Source organism: Trachypithecus francoisi, unplaced genomic scaffold (genome assembly GCF_009764315.1).
Source record: "Trachypithecus francoisi isolate TF-2019V2 unplaced genomic scaffold, Tfra_2.0 Lachesis_group4, whole genome shotgun sequence".
Classification (NCBI taxonomy): domain Eukaryota; kingdom Metazoa; phylum Chordata; class Mammalia; order Primates; family Cercopithecidae; genus Trachypithecus; species Trachypithecus francoisi.
This window is the reverse complement of record NW_022681469.1, coordinates 75494071-75518515: the sequence shown is the minus strand read 5'-3', so window position 1 is coordinate 75518515 and position 24445 is coordinate 75494071. Positions and strand designations below refer to the sequence as shown.

The window sequence follows — 24445 nt, the reverse complement described above, 5'->3', positions numbered from 1 at the left end:
GAGGCGGGGGCATGGAGCTTGGGGTTACATGGAATTGGCTGTAAGCTCCTTTTTCCCTTTCCCAAAGGAATGGATGCCACCTTGGTCTCTAAGGGAGATGGACTGGACAAGTGGAAATGAAAGTGCCATGGAGGGGAGGGAAGATGTGTGTACATACTTGGAGAAAAAACTTCTGGGGAGAACAGCATCCCAGTTTGGGAGTGGTGTGTAAGGAAGAGTGGAGGTGAAGGAGAAATGAACAAGGAAAAGAAGATTCGTGGATCTGGGTCTTAATTCTAACGTGATGAAAAAGTCCACAGTGGCCATTATTAAAACTCACACTACATCAGAAGGAAGGAGAGTTAATATATGGACCATGTATTGCCAGGTGGAAGCAATGGAGTGGTTCCCTCGCTCTCCTAATCAGCAGCCTACCATTTAATTTAGAACCCCTGAGGGACTTTCTGAAACTTCATTTACTACTCAGAAAGAATTCAACATCCTTTCTGCTGAATGTTGATGAGAATTACCTCTCAGATATGCAGAATACTCTTATCTAATGAAAACATTTTAGGTGCTTTGAGTAATACAAGTTATACCTGGTAACCTAACACAGACATATAATTCTTTACCTTAAGTTTATTTCCATCCAACTGCAGGAGCTGCTCTCCAGTGATGTTTTGGGCACTGAATTCAGATACATACTGCTCCAGATTTAGGCTCATTAACCAGTGAGAAACCTGCTGCACACTCCATTCCTGAACGGCCCGATTCTGACACTGACTGTGTTTGGGAGACTGTCCATCATCAAGGATCTGAGATAGGAATGTTACGTAGTGTTGTTAAAGGACCAAGATACTATGGCTCATATTATGCTATCAGAAGGAATTTCTTAACCTATGAGAGCCACACTTATGTTTAAACCAAAATATGATAAGCTAATGGTTCTAGTGGTGGTAGAAAAAATACTTATTACCTATATGTCCTTATGTTTTTGGAAGTTTAGAAATTCCCCCATAATAAAAAAGCAGCATTATTAATGTAGGAAGTTTAATATAGAAGAAAATACACTAATGTTGCAAGCTTTTACATCAAAATAGTCTGGACAGATTATAAGAGGTAGAAAATAAGTATTTCATAAATCTCTATATGCAATGCATCACTTATCCTCTAATAAGACACTGTAATTTTGTAAAAATATATGAACAAATACTGAGGTATCTTTCACTTGGGAGAGAGAGCATTAAGCTCTCAAGCCTTCTTAGGGGAAGTTTCACAACCATTATTTCATTCGAGCAGCAAGCAAACTGTGAGGAAGGTAGGGCAGATAATATTCATAATTACTTTTAAGAAATGAGGAAACGGTTGGGCGCGGTGGCTCACATCTGTAATCCCAGCACTCTGGGAGGCTGAAATGGGTGGATCACTCGAGGCCAGAAGTTCGAGACCAGCCTGGCCAACATGTCGAAACCCCCTCTCTACTAAAAATACAAAAATTAGCTGGGTGTAGTGGCACATGCCTGTAATCCCAGTTATTTGAGAGGCTGAGGCAGGAGAATCACTTGAATCTGGGAGGCGGAGGTTGCAGTGAACCAAGATTGTGCCACTGCACACCAGCCTGGGCAACAGAGTGAGATTGCTTTAAAAAAAAAAAAAAAAAAGAAATGAGGAAACTGAGGCTGAGGAAGTCTATGTGATCTGTTTCAAGATCACACAGTTAGTAAGTGGTAGAGCTCAATAGTTAGGATTTTATTCCAAATTTCTGGCTCTGTCCACTGCAGAATATTCCTTTTAATAGTGCAAAGGGACAGGTTTGTTCCTAGACCCACTAAGCTGAGAGGAGATGAAGGTGATGAGAGGTCTTGGAGGAAAGACAGGAGTCACCTTGGTGACCCATAAAGGGAACACAGAAGAAGGGATGGGGTAAGCTGAGATGAAGGCAAAGAGGAGGAAAAAGAATGGACCATGTCAATGTAATGGTGATGGAAGATAAATCAAGGAACTCTGGAGATGCAATGCGGAGATCTTCTTAACTTAGGAACATCTTTTAAACTAAGATATGACAAGGGCAGAGAGTAAAGCTATTTAACACAAGGAAACCCTTCACTACAGAGGAAGGTATTCTTGTATTGTCTCATTTTCCAGTCATCTCCAAAGAAAGAAAAAGCACATCCAAACAATAGCACACAAGCCACCACACACAGCCCACTGATAGCTCACCTCGTCATCTATCATATCCAGGCTCTGAGCGAGGGAGCGATAAAAGAATTAAGACGAAAAGTGTTACAGAAACGGGAGACACAACATACATAGTACATAGTTTTAATAAAACGAAAATTGCACCAAGCTTGAAGAATACGGGCAGAAAAGCTTACGAGAAAAAAAAAAAGTTTTATGAATCAAAGATCATGTTACAAAGAAATAGTAAGAACAAACATTTAGAGCAAAAATATCTTTATTTACGGTGCTTTCTGTCCTCCCCCCATTTTTCGAGGAACTAAATCACTAACCTCACTTCCTAACTCTCTCTTGCACATTTATCTCCTGATAATTTGTAGTAATACTAATTTTGACCCTTGCTTCTAAATAAATGGTTCTCGTGCTATTTTTCCTCTTTATCAAAACTATCTCTGTCTACTGCAATGATTCTCAATCAGACACCTCACCCTAATCCGAGAAAGTATCAGAATCTTGGAGTAAGGGTGGTTGTAGGAGGAGGCAAGGAAGAAAAAGGAAGGAGTAATTCGTAAACTTTGATGTGATTTCTGAGCTGTTTCCTCATGTTTAACTCTGCACTGCCCAGGCTCCCCATCATGTGTGGTTACATATACATGTAAAAAAGGGGCCCCTAGAAAGCTTAAGAACAAGATTTTGCTTTTGTGTTGAGAAAGGGAGGGAGAGAAATCCTGAAGACTTCATATTAAATATAAACCACAGTCTTGATGATTTCTATGCAAGATCTACCCTAAAAACATTTTCCTGGTGATGATTCATGGGTAAAATGTCACATTTGACAAAGCAGTTCTGTCACAGTGCCATGAAAGTACCTCATCTGATGACAGTGCTAAGGACTGAGAGAGCCCTGGTGTTTTAGGTTCTGCTCCTAAGCCGCTGAGGTCTGCTGAACTGGTACTGCTGGGACTGAAGTCATCATTGAAGGTAAAATTCTGTAAAAATAAATGAAGCTCAGTGTTAAATGAGTGCAGTGAGTGAGCAAGAGGTAGGTGTTTCTGCAAGTTCTAAAAAGGCTCTTTTAAGCAATCTTAGCAGAAATTCATGTATGATTTGGTGATGACCTTCAATGGGACAGCGGTTGAGAATGCTGCACCTTGTGCAGTTGAGGGAATTCTGGGTGCTTTCTTCATGTGATGAAAAGATAGATGTTTTAGAGAAACAATTTTTCAATCTCTCTTCAAGGGTACAGAATTCATTATCCTCTGCAACTGCTCAGAGGAATAATATTAATAAGCCTATCTTCTTTGATCCTAATCGTGATGAGTAACAGTGTAAGTAAAAATACAAGATGGTGTGGAGAGGCTGAGTTATTAGGAACAGATGGCAATTCATATTAGAAAGGTAGCTAGAGCACCCCCTGGGAAGGATCGCTTATTGTTGGCTGTGATAAATACTATGAGAAATGGCAGATCCTCTCCTGGATGTACCCTTCAGGATGATGAGTTCTGGGGGAGGTCACAGTCTGACAATACACTAGTAGTTACACGCTGAAATACAACTCTCTCACAGCACCAGCAAAGCATCAAGGAGGCTGCCGCACAGCACAGACACAGGTTTCCAAATAATCACCTGGGGGTGGGGAAGGTGGGAGTGTATAAAGCTTCCCCAGAACTTCATTAAAATGGTCAGTGGATATGAAAATCAAACAACGATGACTACGTAGCTGCACTTGTAAAAACATTTTTAACCAAATCTGGAGTCTCTACAGTGCAAGATAATGGTGGAATTCTTCGAATAGCATTTAGATGCCTCAGTTCCAATACTGAAAATGTTTCAAGACCAAAGTGATGTGCTGCTGTCAAAACTTCCTTTGCTAGTAATTCTAAAATGGCTGGATTTCCAGGAACTCTAAGCACTTGACCAACACCATCTTGTTTCTATTCCATTTCCTTAGGAATTGGACTGTTAGTTTTCCACTAGGTTCCTTTATACTGGGTTTAGTTGGTTATCAAAAATAAATACCATGCCAGAGGCTGGAGACTTCAGTACCGAACAAACTCCAAAGTTTGCTAAAACTTCAGAAAAGAAGTCTAGGTTAGAGCACACGGAGCTAGGCCAGCAGAACATTTAAGCAGCAGGACATTTAACATGAACATTACCATTTGGTACCCCAGTCAAAACCCTTTGAGCTGTTGAAAAGATTTAAATTGAAACTGAAAAGAATTAAATTCAAGTAACATTAACCACATGTTTCTGTCTGAGAAAGAAAAGCGAACACAGATAAAAGGAGACCAAACAACGTGTGAAAGTTAGCCACCATATGTGTTTCAACAAAATGTTAGATAAGGTTTGCAGTGTCATGCTGGAAATAACCATCATGCATTTAAAAATGAGTAACACCCATGCATATATTTCCTAATTCTGTTAAAGAACTTTGGTGATAGAATTATACAGCAGTTGTTCAACATAGAAGTTTGATATTAAAAGAAGAAATAAGTAAGGGTGCTATGTCAGCATTGGTTTGTTTTAAAGAGTTTCACTTAGATGTACTGAGCACATATTCAGTCTCAAATTTATTTGCTTTCAGTAAATCTTGAGAAGCACAGTGAAATAGTTTAGTAATGTAATTTAGAGTAGAATACTGGGTAAACAGATATATCACTCTGTTCTATGATTCAAATGCATCCTTCCCAGCATGGCTTAACTGTCAAACTGAGATTAAATAGCAATATGTGAAAAGATAGGCAAATCAAAGAGTAATGTACAATCTAGAATGAAACAGTATTAAAGAAGGTGATGGTTAAATGAGGCTTTCTTTTCCCCACACAAGAAATACCATGCATTGTTTATTACAGTGTTATTACATTGGTTTCTTGGATCCAGACTACAGACATAAGTTGAGAATGCCTTCCAAAGATTGAAGAAGAGGAGGGATTTGGGTTTCTCTTGTTTGCTTTTGTAATCCACGTGTTTTCTACCTTAGACCCCTTTTTATCTGAAATTAGAGTCTCAGGAGAAGGCTGAAGGGAACTTGTAGGTGCAGGCAGGTTCCTGAAGGAATAGGATCCTTTCCGGCTGTCATTAAACCATGAAAAAGGCATGCAAGGGGAACGAGTGGAGGTCTGAGCTGTTGAACGTGGCTTGGGTGTCCAGTTTTCCAGTCTGCCTCTGAAGATCCTGTTTTGTGAAAAGAATAGGTGTGTTAGATAAAGAAAGAGCAGATAAAAGACTTATTGAGCCATAGGACTCTAAATATAGTTTGAAGTAAGAATTTGAGACACTGTTCTACTCAACAGAGTAAAAATTTTGCACTTTTGAATACGACACTAATCTTAACAGTTATCTTTTTGCCTCTAAATGGCTTCCGTGACAACGATCAACATTTTCATATTGCTATTGCCATGGTGAATTTTTATAAAATGTGCCTAATAAGTGTATGTGGATGAATTATAATCAGGAAGGAGCACAGTCTTTTAGGAACTGCTATTAGGTTAATCACCACAGCATTCCCTTTATCTGCGAGACATGCCTCACAGCTAGGGACATTAGCTCATAAGCAGCACTCTTTTCTGTCTTCCACTGGGCTTGTGTTCCCAAGGGTCTGAGACTTAAGAAAATGATATATTTAAATGATTTTGAAATTTCAGGGTTCATAATGCTTCAGGTAGAATACACAGTTTATTGGTTTTTCACCAGAATCTTAGTGCCTTTTCGCAGGAGGAGTAGGAGATCTGAAGTCCTCATCTCCCACTTGGAGGACCAGGGTTCACCACCTCCTAAGTACATGGTGTCAGGCCTTCTCTCGGCCTTTAGTTCTCCATCTGTAAAAGGTGGATATTTTCATGTATCTCATTGTGTTTGTTAAGAATTAAATGAGATAATATGTGAAAGTGCTTCAAAACTGTCAAAGGTCTATGTTTACTGTTTAACATTTAAAGGATTCAAGAGCATTTGAGGAACACAGTTTGAAAACAGATTTTTTTGTCTTAATGTAGGCTCTTTCGTATCTGTAATTATCTTTTGGTTAAGAGAAAAAATAACTATCAGAAACCAAAGTAGGAACGGGCAGCAGTTTATGTGTATCTTGGAAGAGGTCAGCCTTGCCATTTCATGGAATGCCTATTATTTGATAGCTGCTGATATCATGACAAAACAGATTCCCTTTCAATTAAAAGTGCCTGAACACCACACCCAGACAACTTCTGTCCCACCACATGTATAGTGAATTTCAGTCTTCTTACACCTCATTTCAAATATATTTTGAAATGTATTTCCAGTTTATATAAATAGTATAACACCTAACAATTCCCATTTATTTCCAAATATTATTGTGAGAATCAAATGGGACATAAATGTAAAAGCATCTTGTAAACTGTAAAGCAAGGTAAAAATGTAAAGGGATTGTAAGACTGATAACTAAAGAGAATGAAGAAGTCAGTGAGGTTCTGATAAAATATTGAGATCAGCATGCTGGAGGAACCAGATGTCATCCTACACATGGTCTACACTCTAGGTGAGGCACTCCAAAAATATGAATGGATGATTATATAGGAGAGGGAAAGCTGTTCCCTCTGCAGCCTCTGGGGAGGGTGGAGGGAGAAACCTGATCTCCTTAGTGTAAATTCAACTTGGGAAGGATCTTGGGCTCTAACCCTTTGGGATGTAAACATGTGTCTCTAGGGAAAGATATGACTAGTGGCTCCAGCTTCACAACTTTGGGAATGTCTCCTTGGAGCTGGTCTCATCCCCCTCTTCCACTTAGCCTCCTTAAATGTAACCACATTACCTCTGCAGAGGTAAATCTCTCTGGAATTCTCACTATCTACGCACTCACAATTCAACTTCTGTTTTCTTTTTCTTTTCTTTTCTTTTTTTTTTTTTTTGAGACAGGGTCTCGCTCTGTCACCCAGGCTAGAGTGCAATGGCACAATCATGGCTCCCTGCAGCCTCGACCTCCTGGGTTCAAGCAATCTTCACACCTCAGCTTCCAGAGTAGCTAGGACTTACAGGTATGTGCCACCATGCCTGGCTAACTTTTTTATTTTTTGTAGAGATAGGGGTTTATTATGCTATTGAACTCCTGCCTTGGCCTCCCAAAGTGCTGGGATTACAGGTGTGAATCACCACACTCAGCCTCATAATTTATCTTCCGAGGCTTGTTTTTTTTGCTTAGATTCCACATTCTAGTAAAAATGCCTAGAAAGCTCTAGCTGTGCAGAAACATACAAATATTTTCTCTGCAGTCCCATACTCTTATAATTGGGTATCTCTGAGGAAGAACTGGACCTGATGATCATTATCCCCTCTGGTTATAGATTTCTGAATCAAGGGAATTTTTAAGAGTTTCATCCACAATTGCAATAAAGTATAGTAGTGCTTAAATATATGGATGTTGTTTTAAAGTTTATACATAGGCCATGATTAATGACAGCATGAGAATCTTGTCCTACTCCCAGTGAATAGCCTTTGTAACAATACTTTTAGAACAATCACTATTATCTTTAAAAACAAATAGGGAGAAATAAGAATTGTTTTCTACTTGTGGTCATTCTGTTGCTTTATTTGAAAAGGACTTTTGGTAGTCCACATCCTGTCCAAGCAACATTTGAAAAAAAAATCTGAAGGTCACATCTAATTAAACTCTTTCACAACAACATTTTCACTGTCAGAAAAATATTCAAGACTAGTAAGTCCAGATGGACCCGTGTATCCAGCACTGAGGAAGGTCTTGAGGCCATGTGGTTCTTACATGTGTGGTGAAGGAGATCATGGAAGCTGGACCTCTGGTGATACCCAGAGGCCTTCTTTCCCCAGCTTTGCACACCAAGTTAATAGACAGGAAGGAGGAAGAGCCAGGCAGAAGGCAATGAGAGGCCACTTCTGAGAAGACACCTATGTCTCTACAGTGGCAAAACACCAGATTCATGGATATTTTCAAGAATATTTTTCAGTTTCCCACGAGGCTTGGCTGTGTCCCTGCTGAAGCTGTATCCTGTATCTCTCATTCTTCTGTGTATATCTGTGATTTTAAAACTCTATGAACTGATATAACCCCTGGGTACTTGCTAGTATCCTTAAACAACTGAACAGTGAGTGTTATGCTTTCATTTCTTGGACCTAGAGAACATTCATTTGAAAAAAGAAATTTTTACTTTAAAAGTACAGACCTATCAGTTTAGCAGACACACTTTCTAAAATAAATGTCAATTTCCTTCTGAATAAATTGAACTCTTGGGCCCACGATAGAATCAGAAAGGGTTTGGGAGCAGTTATTCTATGTTGATCATTCTTATAGTCTATTTCACTTTGTGGAGAAATCCATTAGGAATAACACAAAATCCTTCTTTCCTTATTTGTTTCTTCCCTTTCTTCTTCTCTCCTTCCTTCCTTCCTTCCCTTCCTCCCTCCCTCCTTTCCTTCCTTAACTTCCTTTCTTCCCTCCCTCCCTCCCTCCCTCCTTCCTTCCTTCCTTCTTTCCTTCCTTCCTTCCCTCCTTCCTTTTCTTTCCTTTTCACCTTCCTTTCTCCCCAAAATCGAGATTGGTAGAAATGAACTCTTGATGAATCTGACAATTTTTCCAGAGGATCAAAATAGGTAAAGAGTCTATATTCCCTTCACCTTCTTTTTTAGCTGTAATTTAATGGCTTGCTATCATTTTTGGAAAAAAGAGAATCATAAGTCACTTCTAGGAACTGGGAGAAAGAATGACTTCAAATTCAGAGTTCATAATCCAAATATACCATTTCAGGGGTAGCTGTTTCCTGGCATTTAAATGGTTTATGTAATATCTCTTACAAGTAATGAACTCATTTACAAATATTTTGAATCCAGTGTATCCTGGGACTGGCACCCCAAAATTAAATTGCCAGCTAAACATTCCAAGGTGGTCTTTGTTGTTGTTATTTTAACTTGAATACAGGTGTGTGAAGTATTCAGTATCTAACTGGATGTCATCAAAATATCATTAAGAGTTCAGAAACTGCCAGAAGAGATGAAGTATAACAGAAATATAGAATTTAAGACAGGAGTAAAGGAAGCTAATTGAAGAAAGTTAGCTGCAACCAGAGGAAGAGTTGCAGACTTGTGTTTACCTAAATCAAATGATGCAATTCTATAAGGTTCTAACATCCACTAAGGAGTTTGAGGTTGTAAAGTGAGCCTCATCTAAATGGGATCTAGAGACCCTAATGGATAACAGCTGTGAGAAACATGTCCATCTACAGTTCAGGGCCAACCCCTGGCCCCTACTCAGACATATCCTCTCCCAGATCCTGAGTTCTGATCTAAATTTCTAATCAATAAATAACAGTTCATCTGAGATGGTCACTGTAGTGTTCAACTTTGAATCATTTGAGATGGTGAAACTATTCCCTCAGTAAGTCTTCCCCATACTAGAAAAGTTTAAAATGAAATAGAAGAGGATCATGTAGATAAAATCCACACTATCAAAACAGAAATGCTAAGTTTAAGAATAACAGATATATTGCTTAGGTGTTTAAGAAAATTTGTATGAATAGAAATCTGAAAGAGAAATGTGTCCACTGAATGTATCTTAAAATGTTAAACTCATTTTAGTGATCTAAACTCATTTTAAATTTGAGTTTTTAAGACACAAAATATATTAAGCACTTTGATAACTATACTGGGATGTTTAGAGTCACTGTAGTTAAATATTAACTTATTAGATTTTCAAGAGTTTTTTTAAGTATGGAAAAGTGTTTGCCTGTCAAGAATGTAAGTTTGTCAGGCTTCAGGCATTTGAAATACTGTACTTAAAAAGAAAACTGAATATTAAATTGATAAATGAAGCTAAAATTTGGCCAGGCAGTTATGGGAAATAAGTCCGATCTACTAAGGCTAAGGTGACATTACTCAAAGGTCTCCATGAAAATGACTACATTCAAGGCCGGGCGCGGTGGCTCAAGCCTGTAATCCCAGCACTTTGGGAGGCCGAGACGGGTGGATCACAAGGTCAGGAGATCGAGACCATCCTGGCTAACCCGGTGAAACCCCGTCTCTACTAAAAAATACAAAAAACTAGCTGGGCGAGGTGGCGGGCGCCTGTAGTCCCAGCTACTCGGGAGGCTGAGGCAGGAGAATGGCATGAACCCAAAAGGCGGAGCTTGCAGTGAGCTGAGATCCGGCCACCGCACTCCAGTTTGGGCGACAGAGCGAGACTCCGTCTCAAAAAAAAAAAAAAAAAAAAGAAAATGACTACATTCACTGGGCCAGGCTTAGGCAGAGATGAGGTGTTTTTTTACTCACACACATGTGCTCATCTCCATCAGTTCTTCTAAAAGGTGTGTTTCCAGCCAGCTCAGATGATTGTTAAGCAGGGGTTTTGCTCTTACTCAGCAACAGAGCAGAGCGGACCCTCCAGGTACTTGTCATAGGATATAATTTCAAACTCACTGTCATGCCATGATTTATCTAAAGCCCCTTTGAGAGAAATAGCCTATGAAGGACTGCCTGAAGTATAATTCATATAGCCCATTCATTCTTCAAGATTTAACAAAAGTCATCCTTGGACGAACAAGACTGCCAGCAAAATACACAAGAAGGATATTGTTTTGTATCCTTCCCATCAAACCTGCTTTAAAGATAAACAATGATAACAATAGCCATTTTTATTTAAGGATTTGAAATGTACTTAAATGTGACCATCTTAATCCTCCTAATAACATGAAGAAGTGTGTGAGGGGTGTGTGTCTGTGTGTGTGTGTGTGTGTGTGTCTACATCTCCATTTTACAGATGAGAAAACCGAGGTACAGAAAGTTAAGTAATCTGTCCAAGAAGTAAGTGGCAGAGTTGGGATTTCAACCCAGGCTTTTAACCACACTGACATTGCGTTTTTGGCTTTGACTGGAAGGTCACTGTTACACTTACTATGAAGATATTATTGAAGATGTTGCATTTTAAGTGAGTTTTGAATCTAACTTTTCCCTATTTGATTTACTTTAATAAATTATAATGTAGCATATGTACTTTTGTATGTAAACAAATTATTTTGGAATAATGAATATAATATAAATAAGTAAGAAAATAAACAATAAATGAATATGTGCTTACTCATAGACCAACTGAATAATGGGGTAGAAATTAAAGGAAGATTTGTCTTTCATGGAATCCTATAGATCAACATTATCCAAAAGAAATACAAATGAACCACATTGTAAACTAAAATTTTCTAGTAGCCACACGAAAAAAAAGAAGTAAAATAATTTTAACAATAATACATTTCATTTACCCTCCAAACCCAAAATATTTTTTGACATGTAATCAATATTATAAAATTATTAATAAGATATTTTATGTTCTTTTTGTTCATACTAAGTCTTTGAGTCCAGCATTCCTTATTCTCCTACACATATCCAAATATAGACTAGCCTTATCTGACTAGAGGCAACCATACTGGACAGTGTATGCAGAGGTGAATGGGAAGTCAGAGCCATGCAGTGTTAGCCCAATCCACTTATTTGTTGGTAGGAAACCAACATTCCAGGAATTTGGAGACTTGCCCAATGGAAAAGTAAGGACTACTACCTTGGATTCCATCTCAGTGCTTTTTCTGTTGTTCACACTTTCTACATCAATGCAAAAATTCATTTCCATAGAGGAGTGCCATCTCTTTTCCTTATCATTTTCTCAACATACTATCACCTAGCCCCATCTGAGATACACACATCTCACAGAGTTTTCCATTCAGTGACTACACTGGAAACTTATCTACAGAGCTCCAAAGTAGACATCAGTGGCTACTTACTCCAGAATGTAGAATGGGATTTTATTTTATCCTTTGGTATGTATTTTAAGGGGTGAACAAGCTGCGACAACTAAATGTTTCCTGCTTCCGTTATCTGCTATGCTGTCTGTTTAAAATCAGAATGTTGGCTCGGTGTGGTGGCTCATGCCTACAATCCTAGCACTTTGGGAAGCTGAGATGGGAGAACTGCTTGAGCCCAGGAGTTCAACGACAGCTTGGGCAACATAGCAAGACCCCACCTCTACAATTTTTTTTTTTTTTTAAGCTGGACATGGTGGCACACACCTGTAGTCCCAGCTACTCAGAAGGCTGAGCGGCAAGGATCACTGGAGCCCAGAAAGTCAAGGCTACAATGAGCTGTGATTGTGCCACAGTACTCCAGCCTGGGCAACAGAGTGAGACACTGTCTCTCCCCCGCAAAAAAAAAAAAAAAAAAAAAAAAAAGACAATGCCACCGAGCACATATTTGAAAAGGGATGGAACCAAATCATATTTCTTTGTTGGGTTTATTTGTTTATTATTATTAGCCTCATCCATTTTCTCTAGTTGTCTCATGTCGCGCATGTATCTGAGTCATTATGTATCCACAGGAACACAAAAAGGTAAACTCTTCATAGAGAGGAAAAAACTAAAACCAAGACCAAATAGTGAAAATCTTGCCTCTTTAAAATCTAACAGCCACAGGTTATAGCTGACCAATGATCTTATCAGAATCTTAGCCTAATAAGAATTGGATGAAATGTCTCTAAAAGGTAACATTACTCAGTCCAAGCATCCTTCCCTCCTTTTTCTGAGGAAGTCTCCCAGGGGTGGTGAGTGTATTCCCGGTTGCCCCCCACAATTGTAGTGCGACCCTGCAGCTGATGGTGCTCACAGCCCACCAACTTTCAGGGCCCTGAGAATCCAACTCAATTGGATTAAGCTCCTCCTGGGCAGCAATTCTGCTCTTCCTGGGATAGGTTTTATAAGGTTCTGCACCCATTATCAATCTACACAGAAGAATATAGGCTGTCAATATATTTTATTAGTGTTAACCAATTACTATGGCAGCTCAAAATTTTTTTTCTCTTGCAAGAGAAAAGTGTCCTTCTTCTTCCCTTGTTCTTCTATTTCAATTAGATGACTTCCTTTCCATCCTGCCAAAATTTTACTATAATTACAAATAATTATAAAACTATGATTTTTTTTTGGATATGCCAATGTCATAACAAGGTTTGAGGGAGGTCATCTCACACAGGCTTGTGAACACCCAATCATCACACTTATGAACTACAAAAGATCAAAATCATGATTCTAATTAGAAACTAGTTTGTAGTGTGGGTATGTGTACAGTAATTTCTGACTGCTGAAGCAGGGGGACTCCAGAGTTTTAAAAATACAGCGGTAGTTAGGCAGCCAATATAGAAGTCTAGATGTGGGTTCAAAGCGGACATCAGCTGTGGTGAAGCAGTGTGCTGATGGCCACCTGCCCTTGACAAGGTGTGGTTTTGCCTATAGTGAGGTGAGCAGGCACTCACCAACACAGTCAAGATTGACTTGACTTTCATTTGTGATTTATACAAGGAAGTGATCATCTCTGGCTACTATGGCAAAATTCCATCAAACACCCTTCCCCTTTCTGGCTGCAGGTGCTTACATCCCTCTCAGGTGTTGTCTCAAAGATGAGAGGGAGTGACTGTCTTCAAAGCCCAGAGACCAAAGGAAGGACAGTGTCATTTTCAGTATCTGAGTTTCTCTCCCATCGTGTATTTAGGCATCTCTTTCTCCCTTAAATGATTTCATTATTTGTTTTTTTCCCTGAGTATGTTTGATTTTTTTTTCTATTCTTAATTTTAATACACAAAGAAGACCATTCTCATTCCTGAACCACACAAAATTAAACTGCTTTCGAGTTGCATATAGCCTCAGATTTACCTTTATTTTCCTGAGATTTTTGTCCTCTTTATGAGAGCATTCTACCCTTTTCCAATGTACGGTATAAAGGAAAGCCACACTAACAAAAATAATTAATTTGGGAATTCTCTCTTGTCATCTCCAACCCATTATGTTCCTTTAATGCTCCTTTAATTCCAAGAAGAAGGTACAATTTCTCACCAATGTATATGTCAGAAAAGAGAAAAAAAAGTAAACAGCAGTAGACAACCTGTGAAGTGAAGAAGTGGTCCCTGCATGATTTTATAGTCTTTTATTCTTAGTGTGTTTCTTCCTTAGTCTGATATTGAGATTATTTCCAAATTTCATAAAGAAATTTAAGCATCATTAGATGCGTAAGTAACTGAAGGTGGCATAGTATGGTGGAAAAACATCTATACAAGAGGAGCAAGCCCCAGGTCGACATTAACTACCTGCTGCATAACCCTGGGCAAATCAATTAAATTCTGTGAAGGTGAAGTTCTTCATCAATAGAGTATGGTATTATTATCTACTCTCCCAGTCTTTTTTTTTTTTTGAGACAGAGTCTCGCTCTATCACCCAGGCTGGACTACGGTGGCGTAATCTTGGCTCACTAAAACCTCCGCCTCCTGGGTTCAAGCAATTCTCCTGCCTCAGCCTCCCAAGTAGCTGGAATTACAGGCGTGCGCTACCACACCTGGCTAATTTTTGTATTTTTGGTAGAGACGGCGTTTTGCCATGTTGGCGAGGCTGGTCTCAAACTCCTGACCTCAGGTGATCTACCCGCCTTGGCCTCCCAAAGTGCTGGGATTACAGGTGTGAGCCACCCAGCCCAGGCATCCTCCCAATCTTATGAGGATCAAATTAAGTGATAAATGTAAAACCACTTTGTAACTTGCAAATAATAATAAGGTAATAGTAATAGCAATAGCAGCAAATTGTTAACTTTATTATTCTTGCATACATGCCAAGTATCATTTTAAATGTTTTACATGAAAACTCCGAATTCTTACACTGACCTTATGTAAAATGTACTGTTATTACTCTCATTTTACATGAGGAAATGAAGGCACGGAGAGTAACTCACTTGTCCGAGACTTAAGAGTTGTAAGTGGGAGAGCCATGATTCAAACCCAGGCAGTTGGGCTTCAGAGCTTGATGCTTTACTGATTCCCTATACAAACTTCAGCTTAAAATTACATAATCTCAGGAAAAAAACTGGGAAAATTTGGCAACATGCTGTTTGAAGCTCACTCTCTATGGGAAGGTCTTTACTGAAGAGTAAGCATAGTTGATAGTGCCCACAAAATCAATTAAACAGCCAAGTCCAGCAAAAGATGGTGGTCACTCCTACATATATGTGGACAAGACGATCTTGAATGTCTACAAGATACTTAAATGCAAAATGATTATCCTTTTAGACTTAACACAATGCACTAGCCTTGTGGGTAGCCAAGCAAAAAATCTGAAGTATCACAAAACATATCTGACATGTCTGAAGTATCACATAGATATATTTGTGCTGAATTTAGATAAAAACTTATTGAAATGGTTCATGTGGCCATAATTCTGCAATTAAGAACCAATGGATATGCCCAAGGCTAGACAGAGGCTATAATTGGAGTAAGACCAATATAAACCAATTGTGCAATTTTTCTTCCATCTCAATTCTTGGCATGTCACCTCAGCTCAAAGATACTGACCATTGATTTTGGTTAACAATGGAAGAGGGGGCCAGAAAGTTTAATTATAGAAATACATGTGTTCTTAATCACACAGCCGTACCTGCTACCTGCAGAAAACCTACTGGCTTCTTTTTCTTTCCATTTCTTTCCCTTGTTGGAATTCCTTCGCAAAGGTGCCCTATAATGACAGCATACAGTCAGAAAGTGGAAGTTGAAATTTTCTCTTTCAATCCTCCTTTTACAGAGGGCTTTCTTTTTACATCACAAAGTGCTTACCCCAGATCCACAAACTTCTGCTTAATTTTTCCTCCTTGCACTGCCAACGAACTGGATGCCCTTAGTGATTTGGGATCTTTGGCATCATCTAGGATATACACATTTGTGAAAAAGATCAATTATTATTATTTTTAAAGTCACAATTCAAAAGTCAATGCATCTCTGAATCTAAGGACTTTGCCTAAATTCCAAATTGTAAAAGAAATAATGGATGCCTTATTATACGACCCAGGAGACACAGTTACATCGAGGAACTCTCAGTTAAGCAGGGGAGGTCCTATATAGGATAGAGGCTCAACGCTCATCACAAAGAGTTTTAGCTTCAACTGCATGGGAATGAACAAGGGAGAATGAATACTATCAAATCATCCTCAGCATCAAAGTAGGGACCAACATGACTTTTGTTCCTTCTCTGGCTCCGAATTCTTGGCTTCAAGTGCCTGGGCTCTGTCCTCCATTCCTTTCTTGCCTTGGGATTGTAGTGCCTTCTAACAGGAAACTAGCCCACTTCTCCCATATCTCCAAAGCCCAGCACAGAATATCAACTCTGAGAGTCTGGGAGATTTAGGGGGAAAGTCAGAATCAAAGTTTTCTTTTCTGGGCTCTCCTTTGCTAATGCCCTGTGGCCAGTTCTGGGACAGAGGAGGGGAGGACATGGGGGAGACTTCTGAAGCAGGGGCTCAGCTACAAAACATTTATATCTTTGAAATGGCCTTCTTAATAGTTAGGTTAGAGCACAACTTGGCTGGTTCCCCTTATGCGGAAGATGCCAAAATCTCAGTGTTCAGAGCAGACTGATCTTTGCTTCTTTGAGAGTTTTGCTAGGACTCTTCAAAGGTAGCAGCTGCTGGGGAATGGGGACCATCAAAATGATACCAAAAGCCAATAGGAAGACAGGCCTTGCAAATGGAGTTCAATGTCAAAGTGGGAACCAACTCCACTGGTGGCACTTGTTCTATCTCAGAGTAGACAACTCATATGGCTCTACCCAAACTACCCAGCAGAGGATACTGATCAGCATCATGTCTCAGCATATCCAATTAGCTCAGGAGATTAACAAACACTTTTAAATTTGATGTTTTTTATGTGTGAAACTCTTCCTCCCTACTTCTCTGTTGGTGTCTGTTTTTCTGTCTCTTATCTTTTAAAATGTTTTTTAAATTTCTAGGAACTTTTTAGTATGGAATGCAAAGAATGGCCCTCTTAAAAAAGGTGTTCAATTGAACTTTGCAGGTTAGTGTTGCTCATGATTTTTGTTTACTTCAAGAGAAATTTCTAAACACACATCGACATACACCTTTAAAAAACATAAAGTACACACACAGTTCACGGATAGGAATCTAGGTTCAAAGCTCTCAAGTAGCACAGGACACTGACAAATACTCCACGTGTTTTTAGCAATGAGCTTTTCATATTTTTAGTTAATGAAACTCAGATTACAATAAGCAACTCACTGAAATGTACATAATGAAATACAAGAGTCAGAAATATGTCTGTGTCAAAAATCCATTTCAAGCCTCAAATATTTATTATGCATATTTGCATAATTACTCTTTGGGTAACTGAATTGTCACAGATGTGAAACAATCACATAAAAAAATTCATAGACATAGACATGGCACAAACACCTTCTAAGGTGATTTTATTAATGGGTTTTTTTTTTAAAAGCAAGATTTAAATTTTCTTAATAGAAGTTGAAGAAAAGAAAGTGCCAAATTCTTCCAGATCAACCCTAAAACAACTTTTAATGGCTAGGAGTATGCAAAGTTAAAAGAAGACTGCCTAATTATTTTCTGAATTAGAGGTAGCTGGGAGATGTTATAATGAGTGGTGAGAAGACCAGCTGAGGCAATGTACAAGAAAACACTCTGTAACCTATGAGTGTTGCAGTTATTTGGACATCTCATGACTAAAAGCCTGATTCTGCCTATCACAGAGCCTGGTGTTAGGCAACCTCACATCTTTATCTCACACATTTGCCAAAGTGTGTTCCCAAAACGAATGCTTCCATAAGGTTGAAGAGGTTAAGAATAAGGAATAATGTACTTTCCCATTCTAAATTGATCAAATCCATCTTTAATGCACACTAGAACTTCTAGTCTGCATAAAATCCAACATTAGGTTGGTATGATTTCAGGAAAAAAGAAACATACATTTTTGTTTATTTAGCTCTATGTAAGGCTTGTGTTAGGCTTTTCAAAATCTTTCCAATAAGACCTTTGTGACCAACTGTACATCTGAGCCCCCAGATTGGGTGCCTCAACTTTAAGCTGTGGCAACCTGGTTTTTCATTTTCAAATAATAAATGACCTCCTGATTGCTAAATCCTAAGGTCTTTTACTGGACTGCATCTCCTTAATCTCACTGTAATAAGATACTTTAGTATCTTCCTTTATAATGGGGACTCCCAAATCTCCCTGGCAGCCCTGACCTCTCTCTTGTGCTCATGACCTCCTCTGTTAAAAAAATAAGTTAATCCTATTTCCATCATGTTCCTGATTTCCTATTTTCTGTTAATGACAAGATCATATGTTTTGAAGCGTGAAGCCCATGATAGTTTTGCCTCACTTTCTTCCCTGTTACCTAGTCAAGGGTCTTTGTATCATTCTTTCCTGTCATTGTCTACTGCTCCTCTTTGGAGGGCACCACCTCACAAGGTCTCCTAACTCAGCTTCTCCATACCTGGTGGTGTCTTTTCCTTTTTATTCCTCTGCTCAACCTTCTTGTGGTTTCCTAGTAATATGGTAAGTTATCTAAGATATTTAAATTCTAAAGCTATATACTTAACCTACCTGCTCACTTTTGTGTGTAACCACTCTACCCTGCATAAGCAAACTGCTTCAGTCAGGTTGGAATAGCCTCGTTCCTTTAAATCACATTTTATGTGCCTGACTCTGTTAATGACATCACTTTACCTTGTATTTCCTCCTTACCTACCCTTTTTTTCTTAAGTGCTTTGATGGTTATTCTAATTGCATTTCCTTTTGTTTACCAACCTCAGCTGGATGCAACCTCTCTCTCTTCTGAGCATTGACGTAATTGTACTCTATTTACACTTGCAGAGGCCCAATGCCTTTAATAAGAAATAAATCTTGTAAAGCTTTAAAAAAGCCAGTTTCTATTTACTAGGACATCAATTCAATGAATATTTTTGAAGACATTTTCTGGGTCAAATAATGTGTTATTAACCACACAAACAATTAGAACAATAATCTCTAGCAATTGTGAATAGAAAATTGATAGTGTTCAATTTACTCTATTTAAACTTGACTGAACAAAGGCCCAGTGCTATGTAAGCCTCGGGACCAAAACTCTAGTATTAGGTTGCTTATAGAATAGGAATGAGGAAAATATTTTCATGCCTTCTACTGGCATATAACCTGTTTTACAAATCTCTAGAAAAAAATCTTTTACTTCCTCTATTTTGATATTCAGTTAGATGCTTATCATTTAGCCAGTTATAATAGAATTTTTCCATCCCAGTTTCCACTGATGTCCTTCAGATATGAAACAACAACAAAAAAAATGACTTGTAAATGTAGTACTGACACAATTCAGGAAAAGGCCAACTCCTGTTACGGTAACCAGAGCCTTATCCTCAAGCCTGCAATCAAATATAGCTGTAATGTAATCATCTTTGTGGTAACTTGATAGACCAAAAGTAATGGTATATTATAACACTTTTTAAAAATTCTAGATAAATGGCAACCAATGATTAAGCCATTTTCAGAGTCTATCCAGCTATGTTGAGTATAAGAAAATATACTTCTAGACCAGGCATTAGGAAGCTTTCTTTACCTGTTAGGGGCCAGAGAGTAAAATATTTTAGGTTTGTGAGATACACAGTCTCTGTCACAAACACTCAACTCTGCTACTGTAGCATGAAAGTAGATAGTATGTAAGTAAAAAAGTGTGACTGTACTCCCATAAGACTTCATTTACAAATGTAGGTGGAGACTGCATTTGATTATCCCTCTTCTAGAAGATCTGCACTGGTTACCTGGAGAGGTATATTAGCAATTCATCCAAGAACATTATTAAGTATCAATTATATGCCTGTGTCACTTTGATCTTCCTCTTTTTTTTTTTTTTTCCTATATGACTACATTAGTGTTTACTGAAACTCTGGGCTGCTATTCTACAAAATCACTCTATATTTTTTCTATATGACTCTGTAGTGTTTTTTTCTTTATGACTATGTTCGTGTTTGTTGAAACTCTGAGCTGCCCTACTCCCCTGAAGAACTCCCTTGAGTAGTAAACTTACAGAGAGCTGAAGAGATAAAAATATTGAACCAAGTAGGAAAAGATTAAACTAAAGTAAAATACATGGAGGGGTTGTTTCTCTTATTCTATAATGTAAAAAGAAAGTAATATTAACTATCAGCTATGAGAAGACAAATAACTTATGATTATGAGAAAAAGTCATTTTTATACTGTACAAGATGAGGTGTTATGAAGTCAGAAAAAAAAATTAACAATACCTTTTTCTTGTAATATTTTCTTGTTGCTGGTTTGGTGGTGGCAAGGAGATTCTTCCATATCATGATCAGACTTTGAAGTAGAAAAGAGTGAAGTGTCTCCCCACATAGAGGAGAGAGGCCCCACTTCTGGGTCCAGTGGTTCTTCTTGAAATTCAGCTATGTGGTCAGACGACAAGGGCACATTGCTATCCACTGGGGTGAGGGGTGGAACACCAGAATCTGATTCTGGAGAAGAAGTTCTCAAACCCTTAGGTGGAAGTAATTTGGTAATATGCATGTGGTTATAGAAACTGTTTGATGGCTGTTGGTATAAGAGATTATAAGGAAGGTTATGCCACTGAGTATCAGTTCTATGTAATACTTACTTTGAAATAAGACCAACCTTTTATTAGTGAATCCCCATGGAACCAGTTTTTGTTGATTTACAGATGAGAATGCATAGTTCATAACAATTCACCATATTAACATCGTCACTAATACATATACCTAAGACTTACAGAAACAATTACTTGTACATTCATTATTTCCCACTAAGTAAAGCCAGTAGCTGAATATCAAAAGCACCATCATGAAATATGACAATATGGATAATGCTCTTGGTTAGTTCACTGAATGAATAGGCAAAGTATTTTGAATTACAACAATATAAAGAATTCAGGAGACAAAGATGTGAACTATTCTAGCCGCTTCCAACTAGGACATAGACTCTGGTCGTAGAAAAATCATAATCTTCAATAAGCTGTAGGAACAATGATACACTCCAACAGTATAAATCAGAAAACCGTCAAGGGTGCTCACCTTTCTCTCTAGACTGTCCTCCCCATCTGTGGAACTAACACTATCATACAGTCTTGTCCTAGAGGGCCTCTGGCGTCTGTTCTTCACAGAGAGCTGGGCTCGAGTTTTCAGTGCTTTTGAATCCAGGCGCTCTGTCTCTGGGACTGCTTCATTCAAGTCTAAGAATATTGAAAGATAATCAGTGAGAGAAACCTTTGGAGAGAAATGATGAAGAGACCATAGACGCTGATAAAATCTCAAGGTAACCCAGTAACATCAGGTAAGGATCAGGTGACCACCGTGACAGCCTGCAACCAAGAAATAACCAAGAAATCAGTGGGACTTAAGAGGAATATACAAAGTCAAAGGAAGAAACAAACACTAAAGATGACGAAGGCACCATAAAAATCCAACCTCCGAAAAGCATACCACCTTCCTGCAACATAATTATAAAAATCACTAATTTGTATTTATTGTTTATGTGTATGCATGTTGGGGAGTTAGATGACCAAAGATGTAAGAGGAAGGTATATCAAAAGTTGAGAGATCTTAGAAACCAAGGACAAAAAAACCTACAAAAGTCAGGTTTCCAGTTCAACTACAGGCAACAGAAGGTAACTATCATAAATTTACTGTAGCAAAATGTACTAGTAGTCTTCAGGTACTATATCATTCTCATTTGAATATATATTTTTCCAACCCAAACAGTTCCTGAAAATCTACCTTGTTCCTTTTTGAACTCTGTAGAAAGACCAGTGAGGAATTTACCTCATCAGCAAATTTACGGTAGCTGGGGAAATAAAACAAAGTCTGGCTACGCAAATGAAGAAACAGTTAAAAAACTGTGAGTACTTAGTCTACTAGTATTGTGGATGGAGTAAGATAAACATTTCCTTTTCTTTCATTAACATCTAACTTTGTATTACAAGTTATTTGTATGTGCCTCTGACTCATCTCTCTGAATACCTTCTCTCCCCACCAGAAATGACACTGATTTTCGAAGGGTAAATGTTTAAGTCTTTAAATAAAAAGGCTAAAAGAAAAAGAGAAGAAAAAAGAGAGTAAAGTGGACACAAAGAAAATGAACTATTAACAGTAAAGGCCACAGAGAGAATCCAATTAGTCCTCTTTAGCCTGGCTCTTACCATCTTTAATTTTGCTACCCAGATTTTAAGTTAGGACCCCAAAGTTAACATTCTAAAGGAAAGGTACCCATGAATAAACCGGGATATCGGTGAAGGAAAAGTACTCTCTAGTGGAATTTATTTGAAATGCTGCTACTCCTTTCATTTGCATATTAAATCACTCCTTAGAAATAAAGGAGTTTGATCATTAATCCTATTTTGCAGTAATTAGCTGAAGTCATGTTCAAGGAATTAATAATTGAGTGCAAATAACTGAGTTGCAGAAAATTATGTATTTGTATTAACAGAATAAACAATTTCTTATACTACTATTAGCTCAGGCAATTCCTTTTTACAGCATTATTCTAGACGTGCTCTACATATACTATATTACAAAACCAAAGCAAGGAAGCACCTCAGTTTGTGCCTCTTGTCTATGAAACTTAGCACTTAGGATATGGCTTTAATAAACAAAATTAACTACATTTTGCCCAGGAGATACATCTATTGAATGACAATATTTAGAGGTTTTGACTTTTCATTTCCTATACCTGAATGAAGAATGAATACTCAAAAATTCAGACCATTCAGGTACTTATAAAGAACAACTAAATATTTTCTAATTAGCAGTCTCTTTACTTTTTACATGTCAGGGGAGAAAAAATAATTCCTTGATCACTTTAATTTCCTCCTTACGATAAAATCTGTATTTGTAGCTGCCCACTAAGAGTTCATTAGTTGTGATAATTGGGAGAGAGTCAACCTCATAAGCTCTTGTTTACATATAAAATGTGGAACACCACATAGATTAAAGCTATAATATAATTAGAAACACTGTATGTAGTACATGCACGTTTTATGCCTTATCTAGCTCATATTTGGATTGTATGCTCTATAATACAAATCATACCATATACTCTATCTCATTTGTTCCTTACAACAGCCTTATGAGATACCAATCAAGTATTTATTTCTCTCCTGAAGCTCACAGAACTTGAGTAGCATGCCCTCATTTACACAACTAATTAATGCGCTACCATGATTACTCTAGTGTCTTGATTTCCAGGCTACTAGGCTATCCACTATGATTTAGCTAGTGTTGATAAAGCTCCCATTGCAAGATTTTAATGCCATTAGAGTTTGGTGTTTTGGGTTATAAAATCATGTATGACATGACTAGTCTAGGAAAGTCGTTTCTCCAATAGGCTACATCTAAAATATTATAATTAATCTTCCATATATGTTAGACAACATGAAAAATAAAAAGGATGACATGTTGAAAAGTACAGAATAAATTACTTCCTGGATGATTTTTTATTTTGGTCTCATTGGTTGAATAACAGCTTTGGCTATTCAGTGACAAAAAGCCCCAAGGAAGAATCTCACTCTACTTTTGTAAACATGGTTCCTTTTGCAGTAGTAGAATGCTGGCTCTGAGGACCTGGTATGGGACCCAATCAATAGGTACTCCATCAATGGGAGTTGAACAAATGTAAGTGAGAGAAAATCAGAACTACTTATTAGCAGGTTTTAACAGTGCAGAAAATTTACTCTAGGACTCCTGGCTCTATTACTATTCAGTAATTTGCCTGGTGCTTCTGTCAGACAACCCCAAAATGGCAATCTGGTATATCCGCTTTAACATTAGCTGAGTAGGTGCAAACTGCTTGAACACACACATAAAATTATACCTATTAAAGATGTCGTTAGCTGGAATCTAAAAAGTTGTGCCTTATATCCAAGTGGCCAACAACACATTGTATACAGTTAACAGTTTTTAAAGGTCTGAAAGCAAATATCAGAGAGCTACTTTATTGAAGTGATTAATGGATTACAAATCAGTAATTTATATTCCATTCTAAAAATAATGTTTTAAAAGAACCAGAAACATAAGATGGAGCTGGAAACTTTTGCCTTAATAGCATTTACACCAGAAGGAAGCTGGAAGGAATGCTGTCCACAAGAAGCACCTACCAAAGACACTGCATATAATATGTCCCCCTTAATAATATTAGAGGATACGTGTGTACACAGAAGGAAAATGCGTACAAGATTTATGCTGCTGGGTAACTAGAAGGGTGACTGACCATCATATGCTATCTTTTTCCATCATGTAATACAAAAATCCTAATATTACAACTCAAAACAACCTTGGGATTCTGGTCCCAGCTTATTTCTCATATAAGAAAACTGAGGCTCAAAGAAGGTCAATTTGTGTATTAACTTGCACCACACAGTTAATCTGTGACAGAGACTGAATAGAACTCAGGCTTCAGAAGCCTATTCTCC

The 24445-nt window shown here is 38.0% G+C and overlaps 1 protein-coding gene and 1 pseudogene across 4 annotated transcripts in view; both read right to left on the bottom strand.

The window, feature by feature from the left end:
- Positions 1 to 24445, bottom strand: part of PPP1R9A (protein phosphatase 1 regulatory subunit 9A) — a 408553-nt gene that overhangs the window by 5427 nt on the left and 378681 nt on the right. For 2 of the 4 annotated variants that reach the window (XM_033192833.1, XM_033192830.1), the window contains 7 exons: positions 21054 to 21211; positions 20256 to 20556; positions 15773 to 15860; positions 15597 to 15674; positions 5133 to 5331; positions 3027 to 3146; positions 612 to 794 (listed from right to left, as the gene is read on the bottom strand). In XM_033192833.1, coding sequence (XP_033048724.1) covers positions 612 to 794; positions 3027 to 3146; positions 5133 to 5331; positions 15597 to 15674; positions 15773 to 15860; positions 20256 to 20556; positions 21054 to 21211 — 1127 coding nt within the window. Of the gene's footprint in view, positions 1 to 611; positions 795 to 2199; positions 2224 to 3026; positions 3147 to 5132; positions 5332 to 15596; positions 15675 to 15772; positions 15861 to 20255; positions 20557 to 21053; positions 21212 to 24445 lie in introns of all 4 variants that reach the window. The other 2 variants (XM_033192831.1, XM_033192832.1) reach the window with 2 other exon arrangements.
- LOC117073910 lies at positions 13104 to 13198 on the bottom strand (annotated as a pseudogene).